The 17,835-nt window shown below is 43.8% G+C and overlaps 1 protein-coding gene across 1 annotated transcript in view; it reads right to left on the bottom strand.

The window, feature by feature from the left end:
* The window catches only part of jeb (low-density lipoprotein receptor domain-containing jelly belly protein), a 163,127-nt gene that overhangs the window by 39,024 nt on the left and 106,268 nt on the right, over positions 1–17,835 (bottom strand). Inside the window, exon 2 of the mRNA XM_089571205.1 lies at positions 456–616. Coding sequence (XP_089427331.1) covers positions 456–616 — 161 coding nt within the window. The remainder of the gene's footprint in view (positions 1–455; positions 617–17,835) is intronic.

Genomic DNA, 17,835 nt, shown 5'->3' with positions numbered 1-17,835 from the left:
AATCAATCAATCAATCAATCAATCAATCAATCAATCAATCAATCAATCAATCAATCAATCAATCAATCAATCAATCAATCAATCAATCAATCAATCAATCAATCAATCAATCAATCAATCAATCAATCAATCAATCAATCAATCAATCAACCAATCAATCAATCAATCAATCAATCAAAACCTGCTTGCTCACTGTCAGTCAGTCAGTCAGTTAGACTCAAGCAAATGCAACAGTGCTTTGTAAATGAGTACCTCGATGAGCCGTAGAAAGAAATATATCTTCTGTGGTACTTACAGCTCTACCGGTTTTCTGCAGTGATCCGTAAATAATCCTTTTGTTCTGGAAAGCCTACGCAGCACATCACATACGCCCAAGAGCATGAGCGGCAAGTCGCTGTGAGCCGATGCCACCATTGCTGGGCAGTGATTACGAGTTCTTTTTTTGTAGTACGTACCGTCTTGTAGAACATGCAGGACATCCGGTCCTCGTCCTCGCCCTGCGGACAGTCGATGAATCCGTCGCACAGGACGTGGTCGTCGATGCACCGGTACCGTCCCATCCGGTCCGGAGATGGGCACGCGAACCGCTCCATGCCGTCCTCCGCGCTGGGACACTCTGCACAGGAAACGAGACGCAGGGAACCGTCAGTTGCTACGGCGCAGAGACAGCCGAAGCGCGAAGCAATGCTACGAAACGCCCGATGGCGAGTCTGTGAGGCCAGTGCTTATAGCTGGCATTAAAGCTAATCCGCGTCTCCTGTTGCACCGCTCCAAGTAAGGCTAACACGCGCTATCGCAGTCGCTAAAATATGCGTCGTGAAACTGGGTATCAGTCGCGCGCTATTATGAGCCATTTCATTCAGATTGCAGTGCGTTGAACGCAAAAATCGATTTATCGACGGAACGTTTTCCCCTTCGTAACAGTGATACGAACTCTTCATATTGTTCAAAAAGCAATGCCGTATAGCCGAAAAGAGAGCTGCATGTGTGTATCAGCTTTAACTGCCTAGTACTTAACTAATGGTGCATTAGCTAATGAGTACGTTTCATATTTTCTTGGGTTTCATGCTTGCTTGATGTTCCGCTGTGCCGAAAGCGTACGGTAGTTACTGGATATTACTTGCTGAAAAATACTTGCTGGAGCACATAAGCAATAACATTTTTTGCGGGCAATGAAAATGATGACGGCACATTAATATATGGTGAATATGAAAATGTTTCTTGACTTGATGTCCGATAACAACGAACGAGATACGCTTCAGTTAATACTGGGCAAAAAGAGAAAAGTGAAAAGAAAAGCAGCTCGCTGCTGAAACGCCATTGTTCAGTTTAAATGCGCAATGGTGCTTGATCTGGTGTTTGGAAAGAGACATCTCAGTGTGATGATATACCGTACACCACAACTGGCACCCTTAGCTTTTGCTCTAAACCTAGCGGACTCTCAAATTTTGCTCATTCTCATTCTTCCTTTCTTTCCTTCTTTCTTTCTTTCTTTCTTTCTTTCTTTCTTTCTTTCTTTCTTTCTTTCTTTCTTTCTTTCTTCCTTTCTTTCTTTCGTTCTTTCTTTCTTTCTTTCTTTCTTTCTTTCTTTCTTTCTTTCTTTCTTTCTTTCTTTCTTTCTTTCTTTCTTTCTTTCTTTCTTCGTTTCCTTCTTTCTTCCTTTCTTTGTTTCTTTCTTTTTTCTTTCTTTCTTTCTTTCTTTCTTTCTTTCTTTCTTTCTTTCTTTCTTTCTTTCTTTCTTTCTTTCTTTCTTTCTTTCTTTCTTTCCTTGTTTCTTTCTTTCTTCCTTTCTTTCTTACTTTCTTTCTTACTTTCTTTCTTCCTTTCTTTCTTTTTTCTTTCTTTCTTTCTTTCTTTCCTTCTTTCTTTCTTTCTTTCTTTCTTCCTTTCTTTCTATCTTTCTTTCTTCCTTTCTGCCTTTCTTTCTTTCCTTGTTCCTTTCTTTCTTTCTCTCTTTCTTTCTTTCTTTCTCTCCTTCTTTCTTTCTTTCTTTCTTTCTTTCTCTCTTTCTTTCTTTCCTTCTTTCTTTCTTTCTTTCTTCGTTTCCTTCTTTCTTCCTTTCTTTCTTTCTTTCTTTCTTTCTTCTTCCTTTCTTTCTTTCTTTCTTTCTTTCCTTGTTTCTTTCTTTCTTCCTTTCTTTCTTACTTTCTTTCTTTCTTTCTTACTTTCTTTCTTCCTTTCTTTCTTTTTTTCTTTCTTTCTTTCCTTCTTTCTTTCTTTCTTTCTTTCTTCCTTTCTTTCTATCTTTCTTCCTTTCTTTCCTTCTTTCTTTCTTTCTTTCTCTCTTTCTTTCTTTCTTTCTTTTTTGCATGACGGATGATGTCAACGCACTATTTTTGAGTGTTCAAAGTCGTGCACCCCGTGGTGGCAGCCAAGCGAACCAAAAGCGCTTGGTCCGAATTCCTGGCAATGAGTACCAGCCTGCCTCGAATGAAGAAATACAGTCGAGCCCACTTATAAAGCCCATACATAACGAACGCTCACTTATTAGGAACGAGCGCGGTGCCACCGTCAAGATATACATTACGACAATGATAAATCTTCTCAGATACAAAGAACAGCTGCGGCCATAGGCGACACCGTAAAAGTGCCCATGAAGTTGAAAAACTCGCACTTCCAGCAAGCGCGGAGACCGAAGAAGTTCTCTCATGTCGACCCCAAAATGCAATAAAAAGAAGGCATTGAAACTGCTAGTCACCGATTGCCAAGCGCGAGCCCATGGCCCGCAAGGTCAATCATTGCTTTCGTGCACACCGTCAGGGCAAAGCGGCCTTGGTGGAAGCAGTACCGCGGTGGCCGCAAGACAGTGGCAGCGTCGTAGCATATCACTAAGGCCACTGCTCATGATAGTGGATCAGTTACCAGCAGTGATTTGAGAAGATTAATTGCTCTGCTGGCTACGCTGGTCCCGTGGTATTCGCTGCCTGCACAGTCGGCTCGACCTTTTCTACTGCTACCACATGAAGGCAACTCGGGATAGCGGGAAGTCGATCTGATACTTTATGCGTTCATGAGCACTGCGCTACTTTCATCGCTACATAAGCCCAGGAACTCTAGGTGATGCTGTCGAAAACACACGTGATCAGTCACATATACATTTGTGGCAACGCGTCGTTGTTGCATAGCTGGCCTGATGGTGCCTCGGATGACTACGTTCGTGCTGACATCTCAGAGCCGCTCTCTTATGAAGCGATTGTATGCTAAGTGCGAGCAATACGCTACCACTAGGAATCTGATTATTATGAACGACCTGTCACCAGATGCCGCAGACGCTTCAGCCGCAGTTAGATATATCCCGTCCCTAAAGCAGGTTGTTGTCAGCAAGCGTATCGGCGAGCAGAGCATGACTGCCTAGGAGATCCTGGAAAGCAGTGCGGAAGGGTATGCTTTGAAGAACTAGAGGCGCATGCCGGAGTTTTTATGAAGTAAATACCACTTTTGGCTGTCTTAATAATTTTGGCTGCAATGCGGGGAGTCCACTTATTACGAACATCGTATATAATCAACGCTATCCATGTGACCATCAGATTAGTTTTAAGTGGGCTCGAAGTTAATACGTAATGAAACCAGAAGCTTTCTGTTCTCAAGCTAAGGCTGGTTCGCGTTTACATGCTGAAAACAGGAAGGGGTTTTTTTTAGAAAAGGCACTAGAAAGGAAAAACATTAGTAGCATTTTATTTCAAAATGGGCGGGGAAAAAAATCTCATCTATTCGCTCTCCTTGAACTTAAGGATTAGAATTGCAAAAAAAGGAGGCGACCTGATGGGGCAGTATAGCGACCTTCAATTGAAATATAAAAAAAAAATATGAGATGGAACCCAAAACTGCCTGTTCGGAAGCTTAAGCTCGCTCCCGTTTTCATGCAGAAAATCGTAAAAGTTCTTTTTATATCGAACGCATTGGACAGGAATTGCGTAAACAATTTTAATAGCATTCTATAGCAATGCGGGTGGGTTCGGAATCTCATGTATTGACGCTCTTCGAATTATAAAATGGAATTGCGAAAACAATAGGCGGTCTTATTGGGCAGCATAGCGTCGCTATTCGTGCCCTTTCGAAAATGAAATGATATCTCTCAGATGTCATTTCCTGTTGCCAAATGTGAGCTTCGTTCCACATTTTAGCAGGTTTCGATACAGCGTTATCATATTCTCGCGGCTTATTACGTCGTATTCTTCGTTATTCTTCCCCATGCCACTTATTCTGCTTCCCTATTTTCCAATCATATTGAGGACAGGTAATTTTAGGAGAATAATTCCGGTATTTTTTTTTTATTTAATGCATCTAGATGAGCAAGCGGACAAAAGAATAGAGCAGTCGGCGAGCACACGACGTTATTACACGCTTCGAAGGGTATAAAAGATGCCAGAACTGACTGCCCGGGAAATTCCGCTCTCTTGTGCCCCTGGCCGAAGAAGCCACGTCTGATGTAAGCGTTAACGGCAACCCCTCCATCCGCATCTTATTTTTTCGACCAGCAGAGAACCTGGTGGCTTCCATCAGCTCTCCAGAAGCTGCCGCATTGCAGCAACGGTGGCAAGCCAGCAACGGCCAGCAACGGTGGCAAGGAGAAGAATAGACGAGGATAAAAAAAGAGCGGTGATTCCAAAATGAATAACGGTGCCACGCAGTCCTCAGGAAGATCAGCGCAGCTGCACTCATTTGCTGCTGAAGTGGCTGCACCGACGGGGCGTGTTTTCTTCTCCTCTTCTTTCCGCTCCTTCATTACCTCTTTCTTTCTTCGTTCGCTCCTCACCGTGTGGCTGGCTAGTGGATAGGTATCGCCCGTGTTGCCTCGCCTTTTACTGCGCCGTCCCTACCCCTCCTTCTTTCCCTTTCCTATCTCCTTTTCATTCTCACGCAGGCGTCGGGTCTCATGAATAATTCTCGTGGCGTCGAAAATCAGCTCTCCGCCCGCGGGACCTGGTACGGAACGCACATAACGCACAGCTTCGGGACCAGTGGGCCAAAGTGAAGAAAGCTGCTATAAAGGGGCGGCCGGAAACGAAGGAACTAAAGAAGGTGCCGATAAATGGACCCGGTAGCATTATACACACTTCGTGTTTGTTTTTAATAATTTTTCTTTAGCGTTAACGTTGGCTTATTTGTGATTTAATGCTTCCTTTCGTGAGACCTTTCTTCCTGTCAACTGAATTTTCCTCAAGACATGATGGCGCTTTTTATTTTTTTTTGTCGAGAGAATAAAAATGTTTGGGATCACTCGGTAGCTACAAATTTCGCAGTATTCATGCCGTGTGCCTCGCTACACACGGCTGAGACAAGGGCTGAACACGTACAAGGGTTCGAACACTCTTCTGTTTTACGGGTCTTTGGAAATTAATGGTTTGTCCTGGCGGAAATGTATGGGACAAGCAATTCGATAAAGAATAAAAGTTGCCTAGGTGCGCTGTAACGGCTTCTTTTCAATCCGAAGTGAAAGAAAAAAGAGGATTTTTTTTTTCCTTTTCTTTCAAAATGGTCACAAAGTGGTCTAGTAGGTACTAGGGAAAGAAGTGAGTGTCTTAAACCTAATTGAAATACGCACTTGTTAGCATCAATTTTGTTGTATTCGAGGAGTGTTGGCGTAGACTTAGTAATTTCCTAAAATAATATCTGGGTGCATCGCTTCATACTTTCCTGGTCGCTATAACCTGCACACAACAATCTGTCTTTTTTACTTTTTGCTTCTTATTCTCGTGTTAACCCACTGAACCTTTTGCATGTTCGTGAGCGACGATGAACAGTAAGAAGCCAAATGACGGTCGTCTGCTCTGCTTTACGCTGACGGATGCGACAAAATGCGTTTTGCTTCGTGGAACAGCGGTTCCTTTCTCGGAAATCTTTTCTTGAGAACTACTTCACTAGCATACAAGAAGTGCCCCAGGTGGTATCGGGCATTGGAAAGTGGAGACGCAGATACGCCAATCTTGCTCAACGAAACATTTTTTTTACGGAGAGCTTGCGTCTCAGCCGACGTCTTTTTTTTTTCAAGACGGTGATAAAGACGGTTATTGCACGAAATACCAAAGAAGGTGCGGGGCGCTTGGAGTCGACTCGCATTAATCTATGCAGAAACATGCAGTTCTTTTGAAGGATACAAAGCGACCTCGACGTAAAAAAACTACACAGTGCACACCTGGTGAAGCAAATAGTTCTCGAAATGTTGAATGCGTGAGGATTAGTGTTGGCATGTGTATCCACGATGTCAGGACAGCCATTTCTCCTCGGCAGACAATTAGAAGAGCCACCTATACTCCTAAAGGTTCTCTCTCTTTTTTTTTTTTGGTACCTCAAAGGCCCCTGATATGGGGCATTACATGAGAGATGGGCATGGCAGTTAAACAACTATGGTCTTGATAGGTTTCTTAAAATGGATGGCGTTGATGTGATGCACGGCGTCCTGTGGTAGATCATCCCAGTCCCGGGATGACGTGACGAAAAAAGATCGAGAATGAGCGGTAGTTCTTGCGGTGGGGCGTAGACGGCCTTATGGTGGTTAATACGGCTTGAGAGGCGATAAGCAGGTGATATGACCGATTCTCCTAAAGATGAATGATAAAACATATGAAAGAGGCACTATCGAGAAATTTTTCGTCGCGTTTCAAGGCTGGGTAAGTTAGCTCTAGATTTTAAAGCAGACACACTACTGTAGTACGAATGATCAGAATAAATGAAGCGGATAGCCCGATTTTGTATTTTTTCTAAGGTTAAAGAGAGGTTTGACTGGTGAGAATCCCAAATTGCTTATATATGCATAGTAGTTTAGGACTTGCGTATCCTTATAGTGAATTTGATTGTAAGTTTTCATAGCCTTCCGACTGATTTGTACACATTCGCATATACTAATAGAGAAGTGTGACAATGCCGAATTAATGTATCACTACCGCTCGGCTAACGAGGCTGCGGTAGTTTCTCTTGCTACGCATACCTGAAATGCTAGGCCATTGGAATTTATTAGAAGAGTGCCTAAAAGCACACTGCTACCTATACGAGACCAGCGCACAGTATAGTTTCACATAATCGTGATCATTGTGATTGTAAGAAAGGCAATAGCTTGAACCTTCGAGTATCTGCATCGACGTAATTGGCAAATGCCACGACATAAGCTAGCAACATCAACACGCTGAAAAGAACTGAACTGAATATAATAGCAAGGCGTTCTTTATTATATAGCGTTTTATTGTGTACCCTGCCACTGTATTTTAGCGCCCGGTTACCATTTAGTACCAGCCGCATCGTAATGCAGAGTTATGTGAGATTCTTTGTGCGTAGCCCCGTAAAGACATGCCACTCAAAATTGCTGATATATGTTAACAACCATGGTACGGCTGTACCTTATGTTTAAGCAATAGCTTGCACCGGTGCGGATCAGTGGGTTTTTTTCTTTGTTTTGATCTTAATTCAACTGGTGTATCCGTAGAGTGGGCACAGAAACAGCACTCCCGGCAACTTCATTGTGCGATCCGATTCCTATCATAGTAGGCTACTGCAGGTAAAGTAGTTTTGTAAATTAGTGCTATTGCTTGCTTGTGTCTTCATCGCACCATGTCATGTACTGTATATCTCCTCGGTAGACTGTCAGTGCCGTCACTTTATGAGATGGCTCAGCCCGATGGAAACGTATCTGAACAGTAAATGTTGTACGTTGGGCGAGAAACAAACCAGAGTCAAGAATGAGTGTCTGAGGTGGCTGTATAGAAGTCTGCGGCAAAGTTAACAGGAAATAACTCCCTTATCTATTCATGCAGACCGGTAGAGAGAGCATGGCAGCAGCCTAGGTGCCCTTTGGGTTATAAAATTCGTTTATTTCTTCTGTTCTCTCTCATGCGGAAGTAACTAACCAGGTAAACGAAGTGGTCGAAATGGGCTCTTAGACCTGTTTTGCAACATTGTAACGGTAGGTGCATGCGGACTCACAGACGGCTGGTACACAGCTGTGCTGAAGTCGTTGAATCTGTTGGGCAAAGGATGTGGCAAATTTCTACTCGCTCATTCCGTTTTGAGGAGCATGATTGAAGCTTGTGAGTGGGTGCAGGCTGTGAGAGTACAGAGACTTTCTGGAGGGTTCGTTCTTTAAACAGAGACAAAAAAAAGTAAAGAGTAGGTATACAGTGATATCTGATGAGAAAAACGAGACGGATAGAAACGACTAAGCCTTTACATAGCACGCCGCAAGTAGTAAGCATGCTTTTTCTTTTTTTCCTTCCTTTCTGTGTCCCGGCAGCGCCGCCTTCGCAGGCACGTTAAGGAAGCAGTGCACGCATCGTGTCTACCGTTTCGCCATCGCTGACAGGATCCTGTACGTTTTTATCGCCAGATGCGCCAATCTCATCCCATAGCTTGCCGCTATTTTTCTTCTCATCATTACGTTCTCCTCGCCCTGGCCTCGGATTCGTCACTTCCCACGCTATGAGATGGAAGAGTAAACCGACTCCAGTTGCTCGACTCAGAAGAGGCAAACAAATTCTTCACGAGTTCCATCAAACTGTACAAAAATGGGTCGTGGAAGGGGGGTGAGGATGAAAGTAAAAAGGAGAGAGTGGTAAGGGGCGGAGCACGAAAGCAGCCTTCGTCTGAGCAAGCGCTTCGCTCGTCTGCCCACGCCAGAGTCTGGGCCACCAATGACGGCGACGGAGGTGTGAGCGAGTCGCCGAAGATGAAAGCCGTGTGCGCGCAAAGAGGCAAGGGGTAGCGGCGGCTTGTGCCTTCGCCATTCACTTTTGGCCGACTGCTCCCGAAGCCGCGGCCGGTCCTGGGCGCGTAAATAGCTCCGCGGAGGGTGCCCGCATGGCTTGCCATGCGTGCGTCACGCACAAGTCGTTAACGAACCGATTACCAACGACCGGAGTGGATCGCCCTCAAAGGGGCCTTGTCTAATCTGCGCCCTCCCTTTGCTCGCTGCTTTAAATCGATACCGGGGCAGTTTTCTTCTATGGCCGTAGAAATGTGATGGAAGCGGATGCTGCTATCCGAGAAAGGTCACTGAGGCCCTCTGATGTCACTTCGTACTCGCTGGTGGCGTATACGGTTCCCGTTTATGGCTTTTTGTGTTGGAGAAAAGTGCGAATGTGAAGAAGCTTTCTGTGACATGGCTGTTTGAAGCGAACGTGCTGCAGTTTATAGAGACCAAGAAATGGCTCAAGCTGTCTGAACTGAATGCGAAGAAAGATCACTGTGAACATGTTGCAGAAAAAATTATTTGGTGCCAGTGTACTGGCAGGAAGTGTTTGGGAACCCACACGTGCGGTCAACAATGCTTATTGGAGATGTAAAGGCTCTGCTAGGGGTCATTCGTTTCTTTTTTTTTTGGAAGTCATCAGTGATCTCTCAGTTTGGAGATGCTTAGCAAGAAGGCGCAATATAGAGCTATCAACAAATCAGTGGGGTAGCTTTTTATCTTGCAGTTAACTATGATGAAGATGATGATTTTAACACCAAGACGATTGTTTGAGTGTAGTTTAAAACTTGCAATATGCAACCTTTTAATTATTTTTTACAAACCTGGAAGACTGAAAGATAGCGAGGTGTGGATCAAATATTTGAACACGCTCAGCTGTGCACGCAGAGCATCATTCTCTGTTATTAACTGTGAGCGTGCCTATGCGAGTGAGTCCGACAGAAAAAAAGGCACCTGACTACTCTCGCGCAGTGGGCAGGAATGAAAGCACGTCGCATATTAGAACAATCGCCAACTGGCGATAACTATTCTTACTGTGGTTAGAAGAGAGAAATAGACTACCAGAAGCGTTCGTAAATGGGGCTTTCCTATGACCTTTCTGGACCTGTACCATAGCCGCCTGGGGTCCTGTTTTTAGAAAGAATGCGCCGTTTGACATCGACAAGAATAGGCTTGAGAAGAAGCTCGGAACACTCGGCCACTTCAGCTTCGTGAAGTTAAGCTCCTTTTCTTTTGCTTATTTTCAAAGAAAAGGCAGCAAAACTACAAGCTAATCAAGCACCATTCTTCCGTCCCGGCAGCTTTGCTCTTCATTGCGCAAGCACTGAACAGTCCTGCAAGATCTATCCTGGTCCTTCGCAGGCGGTTAGGATGCTCTATTTTTGCTTTGCGTTGTTGCTTGTGGTGCTGGCGTGCTTCACAGAACTTAGACCGCTGGGAAGGATAGATAATTTAGTTATTATTTCAAAGATCCCACATCAGATTACTGCTTTTCACCCTGTCTCACCCTAGGAAAACATGCCCATGTTCACAGCTGTTCATAAGTAGGTGCTCAGGTACCCTCTGCATTTTTCGAAACTCGGGAGTCATGAAAAAGCTGCATTTCCTCGTTACCCCAAGATGCGGCTCGACATTGAGACAGGTGTGCGGTACAGACAGCGCAGGGAAGCGCAGTGAACAGGCCTGACTTCATCACTGTCGGCTCAGACTGCTAAGAAATTAAGCTGTCTTCGTGGCTTCCTGGTTACAGAACTTTCAGCGAACAACCGTTCCTCGAGAGTATTCGCTACTGGACCCCACCTTTTGTGCGTAGGCCAATAATATGGTCAACACAAGAAAGTTAGGCCATCGCTCCACGTCACATTATTGGTGCGTGCAGGGTCGTACAAATACATCACATAAAGCAAAGAACGGACAGCACAAGCGCTGAAGCGCTAAGAAAAGGCGTGTTTTTTTTTTCCTTATCATCTCTCCCTTGTTCCCGCTGTAGTTTTCTAACATGCATTACGAACTAGCTCAACTGTTTGTACTGCATAACGTTCGAACTGTATAACTCCTTGCGTGTTAGATTTCAACAGAAGCATGACCGAACATTTCACGATAACATTTGGTCTGGGTACAATAGCAGTGATTATTCTTGCGTTGTATAACGTGAATGTAGCGGTGATTACCGTAGAGTTTGATCTAGCGGGTAAAGAGGACCCGTTGGAGAGGTTGGATGGGCTGGGTGTAGCATTTCAAGACACCGCGCACTACTGTTCTTGTGAAACAATGCAGATTGATAAAATTATTAAAATCACAGCAAAAAAAGAGAGACTTGATTAAAGTATCTGTTGTATTTCATTGACGATGAACAAATGCCTAACATTAGGTTGAAGTATTTTCATCACTTTTTACCCGCGACTTTAGCAGCTATGCTGATATATTCTGTGCCTGGCTAAGAAAAAAAGAACAAGTAAAAAAAAAATTGAATCAGTCCTTGCTGGAATGGTTGCGCAAATGTTGCTTAGTACACGGGCACTGCTGCACGATTGGAAAGACAAAATTAAACATCGTACTTTCTCGTTATGGAAGACCGGCTCCAGAGGTCTTGTTTACGAAAAACAAGGTTTGAGAAGCAATCTTCTAGCGTGCCTTGTTGATCCTCGTCGCAAAACACGTAAACACGGACCTGCGTTATTCGATACCGTTCGCGCGTTCCCCCAAGCAATGTCGGTGCCTTGTTTTGTCCTTGATATTTTATATTATGAGTGATTAAAAATCACTTTCTCTTCGTTTTACATATAATTAGGGTGCTTTAATCCCGGCATTATTGTTTAAAATCAATGACAGTTATACGAGTGGTAATTCGGATAATGAGCGCTAACTATGGAGACGCAATCATGTCTAAGTCTTACTTATGTATCGGTCATATCGCTCACGCATTGTCAACAATGATAATCACGGTCTTAAGATCCGTGAGTGGCCTCTGTAACAATGTCATTTCCTGCTACATACTACCTCCTAGTTTCCTGTTCTCGGCGCACCCGACAGCTACAGAAACCATCGAGCGGGAATCGAAGACCGCAGGGCAGCAGCTACGAGCTCGTATGCTGCTCGTATAGGATCGTATATGAGCTTGCATACGGTGAGACAAACTTGTGCTTTTGGAGTTTCATTCTAACATAACAGATGGATTGTACGAGGAATATTAAAATTTAGTGCTTTAGTAATTTTCTCCTCGACCAAATATTGACAATGTTCCTCTATAATCTGCCCAGCTTTTGTAAGCGCTTGCTTGCTTGTAACAGTGCAAAGGATACGCCAAAGTGTGCATTACTTTATTTATTTATTTATTTATTTAGTAAGGAACCCACAGCGCCGTGGCATTACAGTGGGGGGGGGGAGGGGCAATGTACAACAAAGAAGCACACATGACACCTCCGCTCGCAGGCAGAGTTACAAGCATAAAACTTTCACCATGTACATCTCACTTCAAAAGAACACATCACAATCGCATCACATCATTAAAGAACGAAAGAACGCATCATTTGATGTCACACTCACAACATCGCTCGGTAGTCTGTTCCATTCTCTAATGGTCTTCGGAAAAAAAGACATTTTAAACAATTCAGTTTTTGCCGCGAATTCGCGGACTTTAAAAACATGGTCAACACGGTTGGATCTATAAAAAGGCTCCTGCACATACCTTTCGCGTTCAACCCGAACAGTTGAATAATAAACAGCATGAAACAGCTTCAGACGCAACTTCTTTCGGCGCGTGTCAAGCAATTCCCAGTTGAGTGCATCCTTCGTACGCGATGCACTGTAACGAGTCATGCATTGGCGTATGTGTGTATGGGAGCGCATAATTATTTCTTCGAGCAAGCGTAGTGCTGGCCCGTGGCCACACTTTCTTTGATACCCCGGTTTACGATTTTTTTTGAGTCAACAATAAGAAACCAAAGCGTACTATGAGCTGAAATCAGCAGTTTGGCGTCTTGAATCTCTTGATATTTACTACATACAAGGTTTTTTTTTTTTTTTGCTTCACTTAAGTAAGAATGGCTTTCTGATTGCCGTGTTGACATCATTGTCTCAAGCAGACAAAACCATTGGTTTCTGTTTTGGACATTTGCTTCCATAGAAAAAATGGTCGGAGAGCTCTTTCAGTTGCCTAAAATGAGGTCGCACTAACTCTGAACAGGTGATCGTGAGGTGAGTTTGGGCCTGTACATCTCGACATTGCTTTCCCGTGAAGACCTTCATTGCTTGCTATTGACCTTTCTGCGTTGCCATGATTTTGTTTGTTCATACCTGGTACAGCTATTCACTGTATTGTTTGTAAAGGCGTTCGTTATCATCTTTAAACCTGGGACAAATGTTCTTCAATAGTCAGAGGGCCATATACGTGTGCAGTGAAAAGTCGTTATTTCTTAAGTTCTCACTTTGACAAGCAAGATTGCCCCTACCCGAAATGTTGTTAGTTTTGTAAGAATTTCGTGCGCGTGCTTTTTCTTTGAAAATAAGCAAAAGAAAAGGAGCTTAAGTTCCCGAAACTGAAGTGGGCGAGTATTCTGAGCTTCTTCTCAAACCTATTCTTGTCGACGTCTAATGGTGCTTTCTTTCTAAAAACAGGACCCCAGGCTGCTAAGGCACCGGACCGGAAAGGTCACAGGAAAGCCTCATTTACGAACGCTTCTGGTAGTCTATTTCACTCTTCTAACCACAGTAAGAATAGTTACCGCGAGTTGGTTGATCGCAGCAAACTTTGCGTATAGAATGCTCACATTGATCTACGATGTCTTAACATCGAGACAGAATATTTGAAACGTGTGCTGCGTTTGCGTTCAGCGTTTAAATAAAAGGAGCGACCAGGGTATAGAACGCAGACAGATTTACGATTTCTTGAAAATAGTGAAGCTTAAGGTATCATAGACAATTTATCGCTCTTTAATGTGAAGTTGTATTTTTTAGAGAAAATTTAAATAGTGTTGGTCTGACGCGAATGAAGCGAAACCACTTTTAGGCGAATAGGCTTCTACCAGAGAATCAGGCAATTAAACATCTTCAAACGCTACTTTTCTTGTGCAGTTTTTCTAGTTTCGACCACCGGCATGTTTTTTTTCTGTACCTTAAACATGCGGTTAGTGATTATCAATTTAAGTTACAAACGGAACAGTGAAAGCTTGTTCGACAGATAATGTAACCAGCTGCAACACATTATAGGGCCGTTTTTCTGGAAGGACCTTCTCCGATCTATCAAGCAGAGCACACAGTTCAATCATTAAAGGTTGTTCTAATGTTACTAGGCACGAATAGCAGACGAGATGAATCGCGGACCGAACTTTCTGTGCAACGCTGTGCGTTCCTTTCGCGGTATCTCCTTTATTTCGTAAGAGGCAGCGACGTACGCTGTAGCTGTAAACGTCGTGAACGGCATGACTCCAATGCATCTGAATTATGCCCGCCCGGCAATCAGAGGGCTGCCAAGCAGTCGGACAGCCGGGGAAGTAGAAACAAAACGTATGCAAAGAAAAATGGGATGTAGACTTAAACGAGGACGTTGATTATTCAGGGCACCAAAGAGGAATACGTGCCTTATCCTGACGATCTTCGCTTCCTAATTTGCATGTCGACCGGACAGCTCAAGACAATGGTCTTCCTTTCAGTGCGCCTCCATTGTTCGGACAAGACGGAAACAATAATGTGAAGGAAGCTTCTGTTTAAGTATTTTTTTCGCAGTGCTATGCATCAGTGCGGTATGCACTGTTGCTAAGAGAAATAAACTGGTGGAACGAGCTACTATACGGCGAGATCTGAGTATTTTTCCCGTTTTCTGCTACGTAGTAGTTCGTTCCTTTTAGTGGCACACTAAACATTCAAGGACAAGAGGCAAACAAAAGTGCCGCCTAGAAGCTACATGTCACTAAAAGTGGCGCCTTTTAACTCGACGCCAACGTGTAGCCTCGGTATCACAGAACGAAAATATCAAAACAAAAATAACGAACCCTTCTAAGTTCTTGTAAAATACGTGTCTTTCTTTTTTTTAAGCGTCATCGATAATGTTGAGCTCCAGGAAAGAAGACAGTTGGAATCTGGCTACAAGACACGGTTCCCAACAGAAATAACAAGTCGACTTAGACTAAAATGATTAAAAACCTAAATCTAAGTGGCACGAATCAACGAACAAAGAGGAGATAGTCGCACAATGTCTCGTTATGACCGCACCATCAATTAAACGATAAGAAAAAAGAGAAGCTAAAGATAAAAACAAAATAAAACAAAACCAAAACTCACAGAAGACCACACATAAGCAATGAGGTCTTAAAGAAGCGGTGCGAATTCGAAAACCCACATTCTGGAAAAGACGCAAATGTCACAACTATTCATTCAAATGAAAAAGGTATAGAGCACGGCACAAGAGCGTAAATCACGCTCTACTCTAGGTAAAAAAGAACTGAAAAACGAAACTTTCCATAACGCTGGCCCTGAAGGATGCGCAAATTGAAACTAGAAATGCTATTCTTAATGACGAAATCTGTACACAGCTCGAGCAAGGGTGTCTCACCGTGCATAAAAATCAACGGTGCGTGAGAGCGGAGCAACCGAATCATGCCTCATAAGGGAATGTGCAAGGAAGCGCGAGACAAGCTTTTATTTCTTTCCAGTTTCGCTCCAGTGCCATCTGCGGACGTAAAAAAAAAAGAACAGTAAAACGGCAGGATGGACGAACGTTCCTGTCGGCAGTGCCCAGAGTTCAAAACACTGTTTCAACGAAAGCCATAAACAGCAGCGCCCAGGGGGCCACTCCCGCGTTTATTTTGGGACGACACAGTCGGCGCGTAGTGCGACGGTGTTGTGGTGTCCACGTAGTCGTGCGGCTATGAGGGGACACGTCGGCATCGCGACGGCGGAGCAGGACGGGGACAAAGCCAAAGAGGTGCATAGGGAGACGGAAGGGAAAGTGGAGGAGAAAAAGGAGGGGCGTAGAGGGAAACGTGAGTGAAAGAGATTCAGTCGCTGTTTTTGGCTAGTGTGGCTCGACGTGCCGGCCCCGACCGGTCATCTATTACGGGATCGGCGACCGCAAATCACGCGGCGGAACGGACAACCAAAGAAGAAGTGAACAAAACGAATCAGGGTCTGGTGTATAGTTAGACCCATTCGTTGCCTGTGCCATAACGGAATGAAGAATGGAAAAATGTGTTTTCGGTTGTATTTGTTATCTTTTCTGTTTTCTTTCTTTCTTTTGCAACGATCGAAAACATACGCAGATCGGGGACATGCTGAAAAGGCGGCCGAGAGCGAATGTTCGATATTCGGTGTTGTGGTCTTGTCTCGTCGTTGCATTTTTATTTATCCATTTTTGTATAAGTGCGGTAGAAGAATGACACATGTATATTTGATGTGTCTGACAAATTTGAAAACAAAAAAAAAATGGTCACGAAAACTTTTAGACGCTTTAGGTGTACACGTATCAGACGTCACAGTATGCGAATATTCGATTCAGTCAATAACACAACCCTATTACTCCGCCGTTACACGCTGAGAGTTACTTTATCTCAGTGTTATGATCCCCCTGTAAATGACTGCATGGTGGACTTAGGTTCAAAAAAACTACGACGTAATATAGATACTGAGTAACAGGTGTCCTATTATGGGGTCTACGGAAAACCTGGCACAGTAATAGGCGCGACAGCTTACCTTAGCTTAGAGGCCTGTCGTATTCGCCTTCACAGAAAATGCATATAAACATACATGGTAGAGTTAAAATACCTCACTTGTGCACCTATGCACAAGTGCGCAAGTGCCTGCTTTCATATGCTTTCGCCAGCGCCATGTGTAGTGCAGGGGTCGAGCAATTTCGTTCTCCTTTCAACGATCTCGTGGTCTAATGGACTCCGTACAAGTTGTAGAGCTTCCTCTCTCTTTCTTGCACACTTTGCACCTTTACACCTCTCCCCACCCCCCACCCCCCTCCCGAAAAGGGGATACACGTGAATACCCCACTCTCTGTTATTCCTTCCTCTTCTCCTCTTCATTAGAAAAAAATAAATAAAAAAATGTGCCTTCGTAAGCTGCAAACCTGCTGACTGATTGCATTTATTGTAAAGGCTGCTTCCTTGCAGTAAGCTTATTTTTGAGGCAGAGCACGCTTTACAAAATGAGTTAAGTGCAAGTGTATTTTCGTATGCGCAAATGCGATTACGAAAAGGCTTCATGATGATAAGGAAGAGATTATCGAAGACAAGAACTACATCATCCATAAATGCACTCAAGCTAAGAAAATATTCACGACGAAAGGGCACTGTAGGCCCGTTTGATCACGCCACGCCTATAGGTATGAATTAAAGCGTTGACCTATAAAAAGGAATTTATCCACTAAGTGATATTTCTTATACTGATTAAATGTTAGTCCCTAACGGAAAAAAGTTCAAAAGCAAATAGAATGTTTCTTCCAACTAATTGAGCGAAAGCGCTTTGTCCGTTTAGTGAGTGGCTTGTTTCGTTGTTGTTGCCGCATTTACGGCTCGTGACCACCGTTGTCATTCGGCCATAAGTACCTAGAGCAGTGCAACGTTATCGAATTATCAACTTCCAGAGATTTACTCACAAAATTTGCTTTTATTAGAAGTCCCTCAGCACACCGTAGCTTCTCTACCAGGCGGGTTGTGATCTTAAAATGTTATGTTCCTAAGAAGGCCGAATATATCTACCCGATTTACTTTAACAGGACTGGGAAAAAGCTTTTTCGTTGCATAAAATTGACTGGCTTCTTGCAGTGCTTTGAACGTATCCCCATCGGCACACTAGAAGGAAAGACGATAATGAAATGAATGAAAGGGAAGGCCTGACGTTAATGCATCGCCATTAACCAGTGCATTTCTGTTGATAGCGTTCAATATTCTACGCAGGCCAATCCATTATTAGCGTCCAAATGGCAGGCAGGCTTTGACCTTTCCACCCGTCCCTGTCTGTCTAGTGGTCGTGGGAGGCGCTTTCCGCTCAATAATTAAGCGAGTGGCGCTTGGAGAGAACTTCGGTTGCCAGGCCACGGATGACAGGCGCTCGTCAAAAGCGGAATGCGAAAAAAGGGGCAGAGAAAAGAGAAAGAAATTGACGCTTCTAGCTGGTTTTGGACGACTCGTTACTCTGAGTAGGGTGTTTCACTAAAC

The sequence above is a fragment of the Amblyomma mixtum genome, chromosome 2 (genome assembly GCF_055824585.1).
Source record: "Amblyomma mixtum isolate Tamu chromosome 2, ASM5582458v1, whole genome shotgun sequence".
NCBI lineage: Eukaryota > Metazoa > Arthropoda > Arachnida > Ixodida > Ixodidae > Amblyomma > Amblyomma mixtum.
Note: the sequence above shows the minus strand (reverse complement) of the source record. Positions and strands in the feature narration are given on the sequence as shown.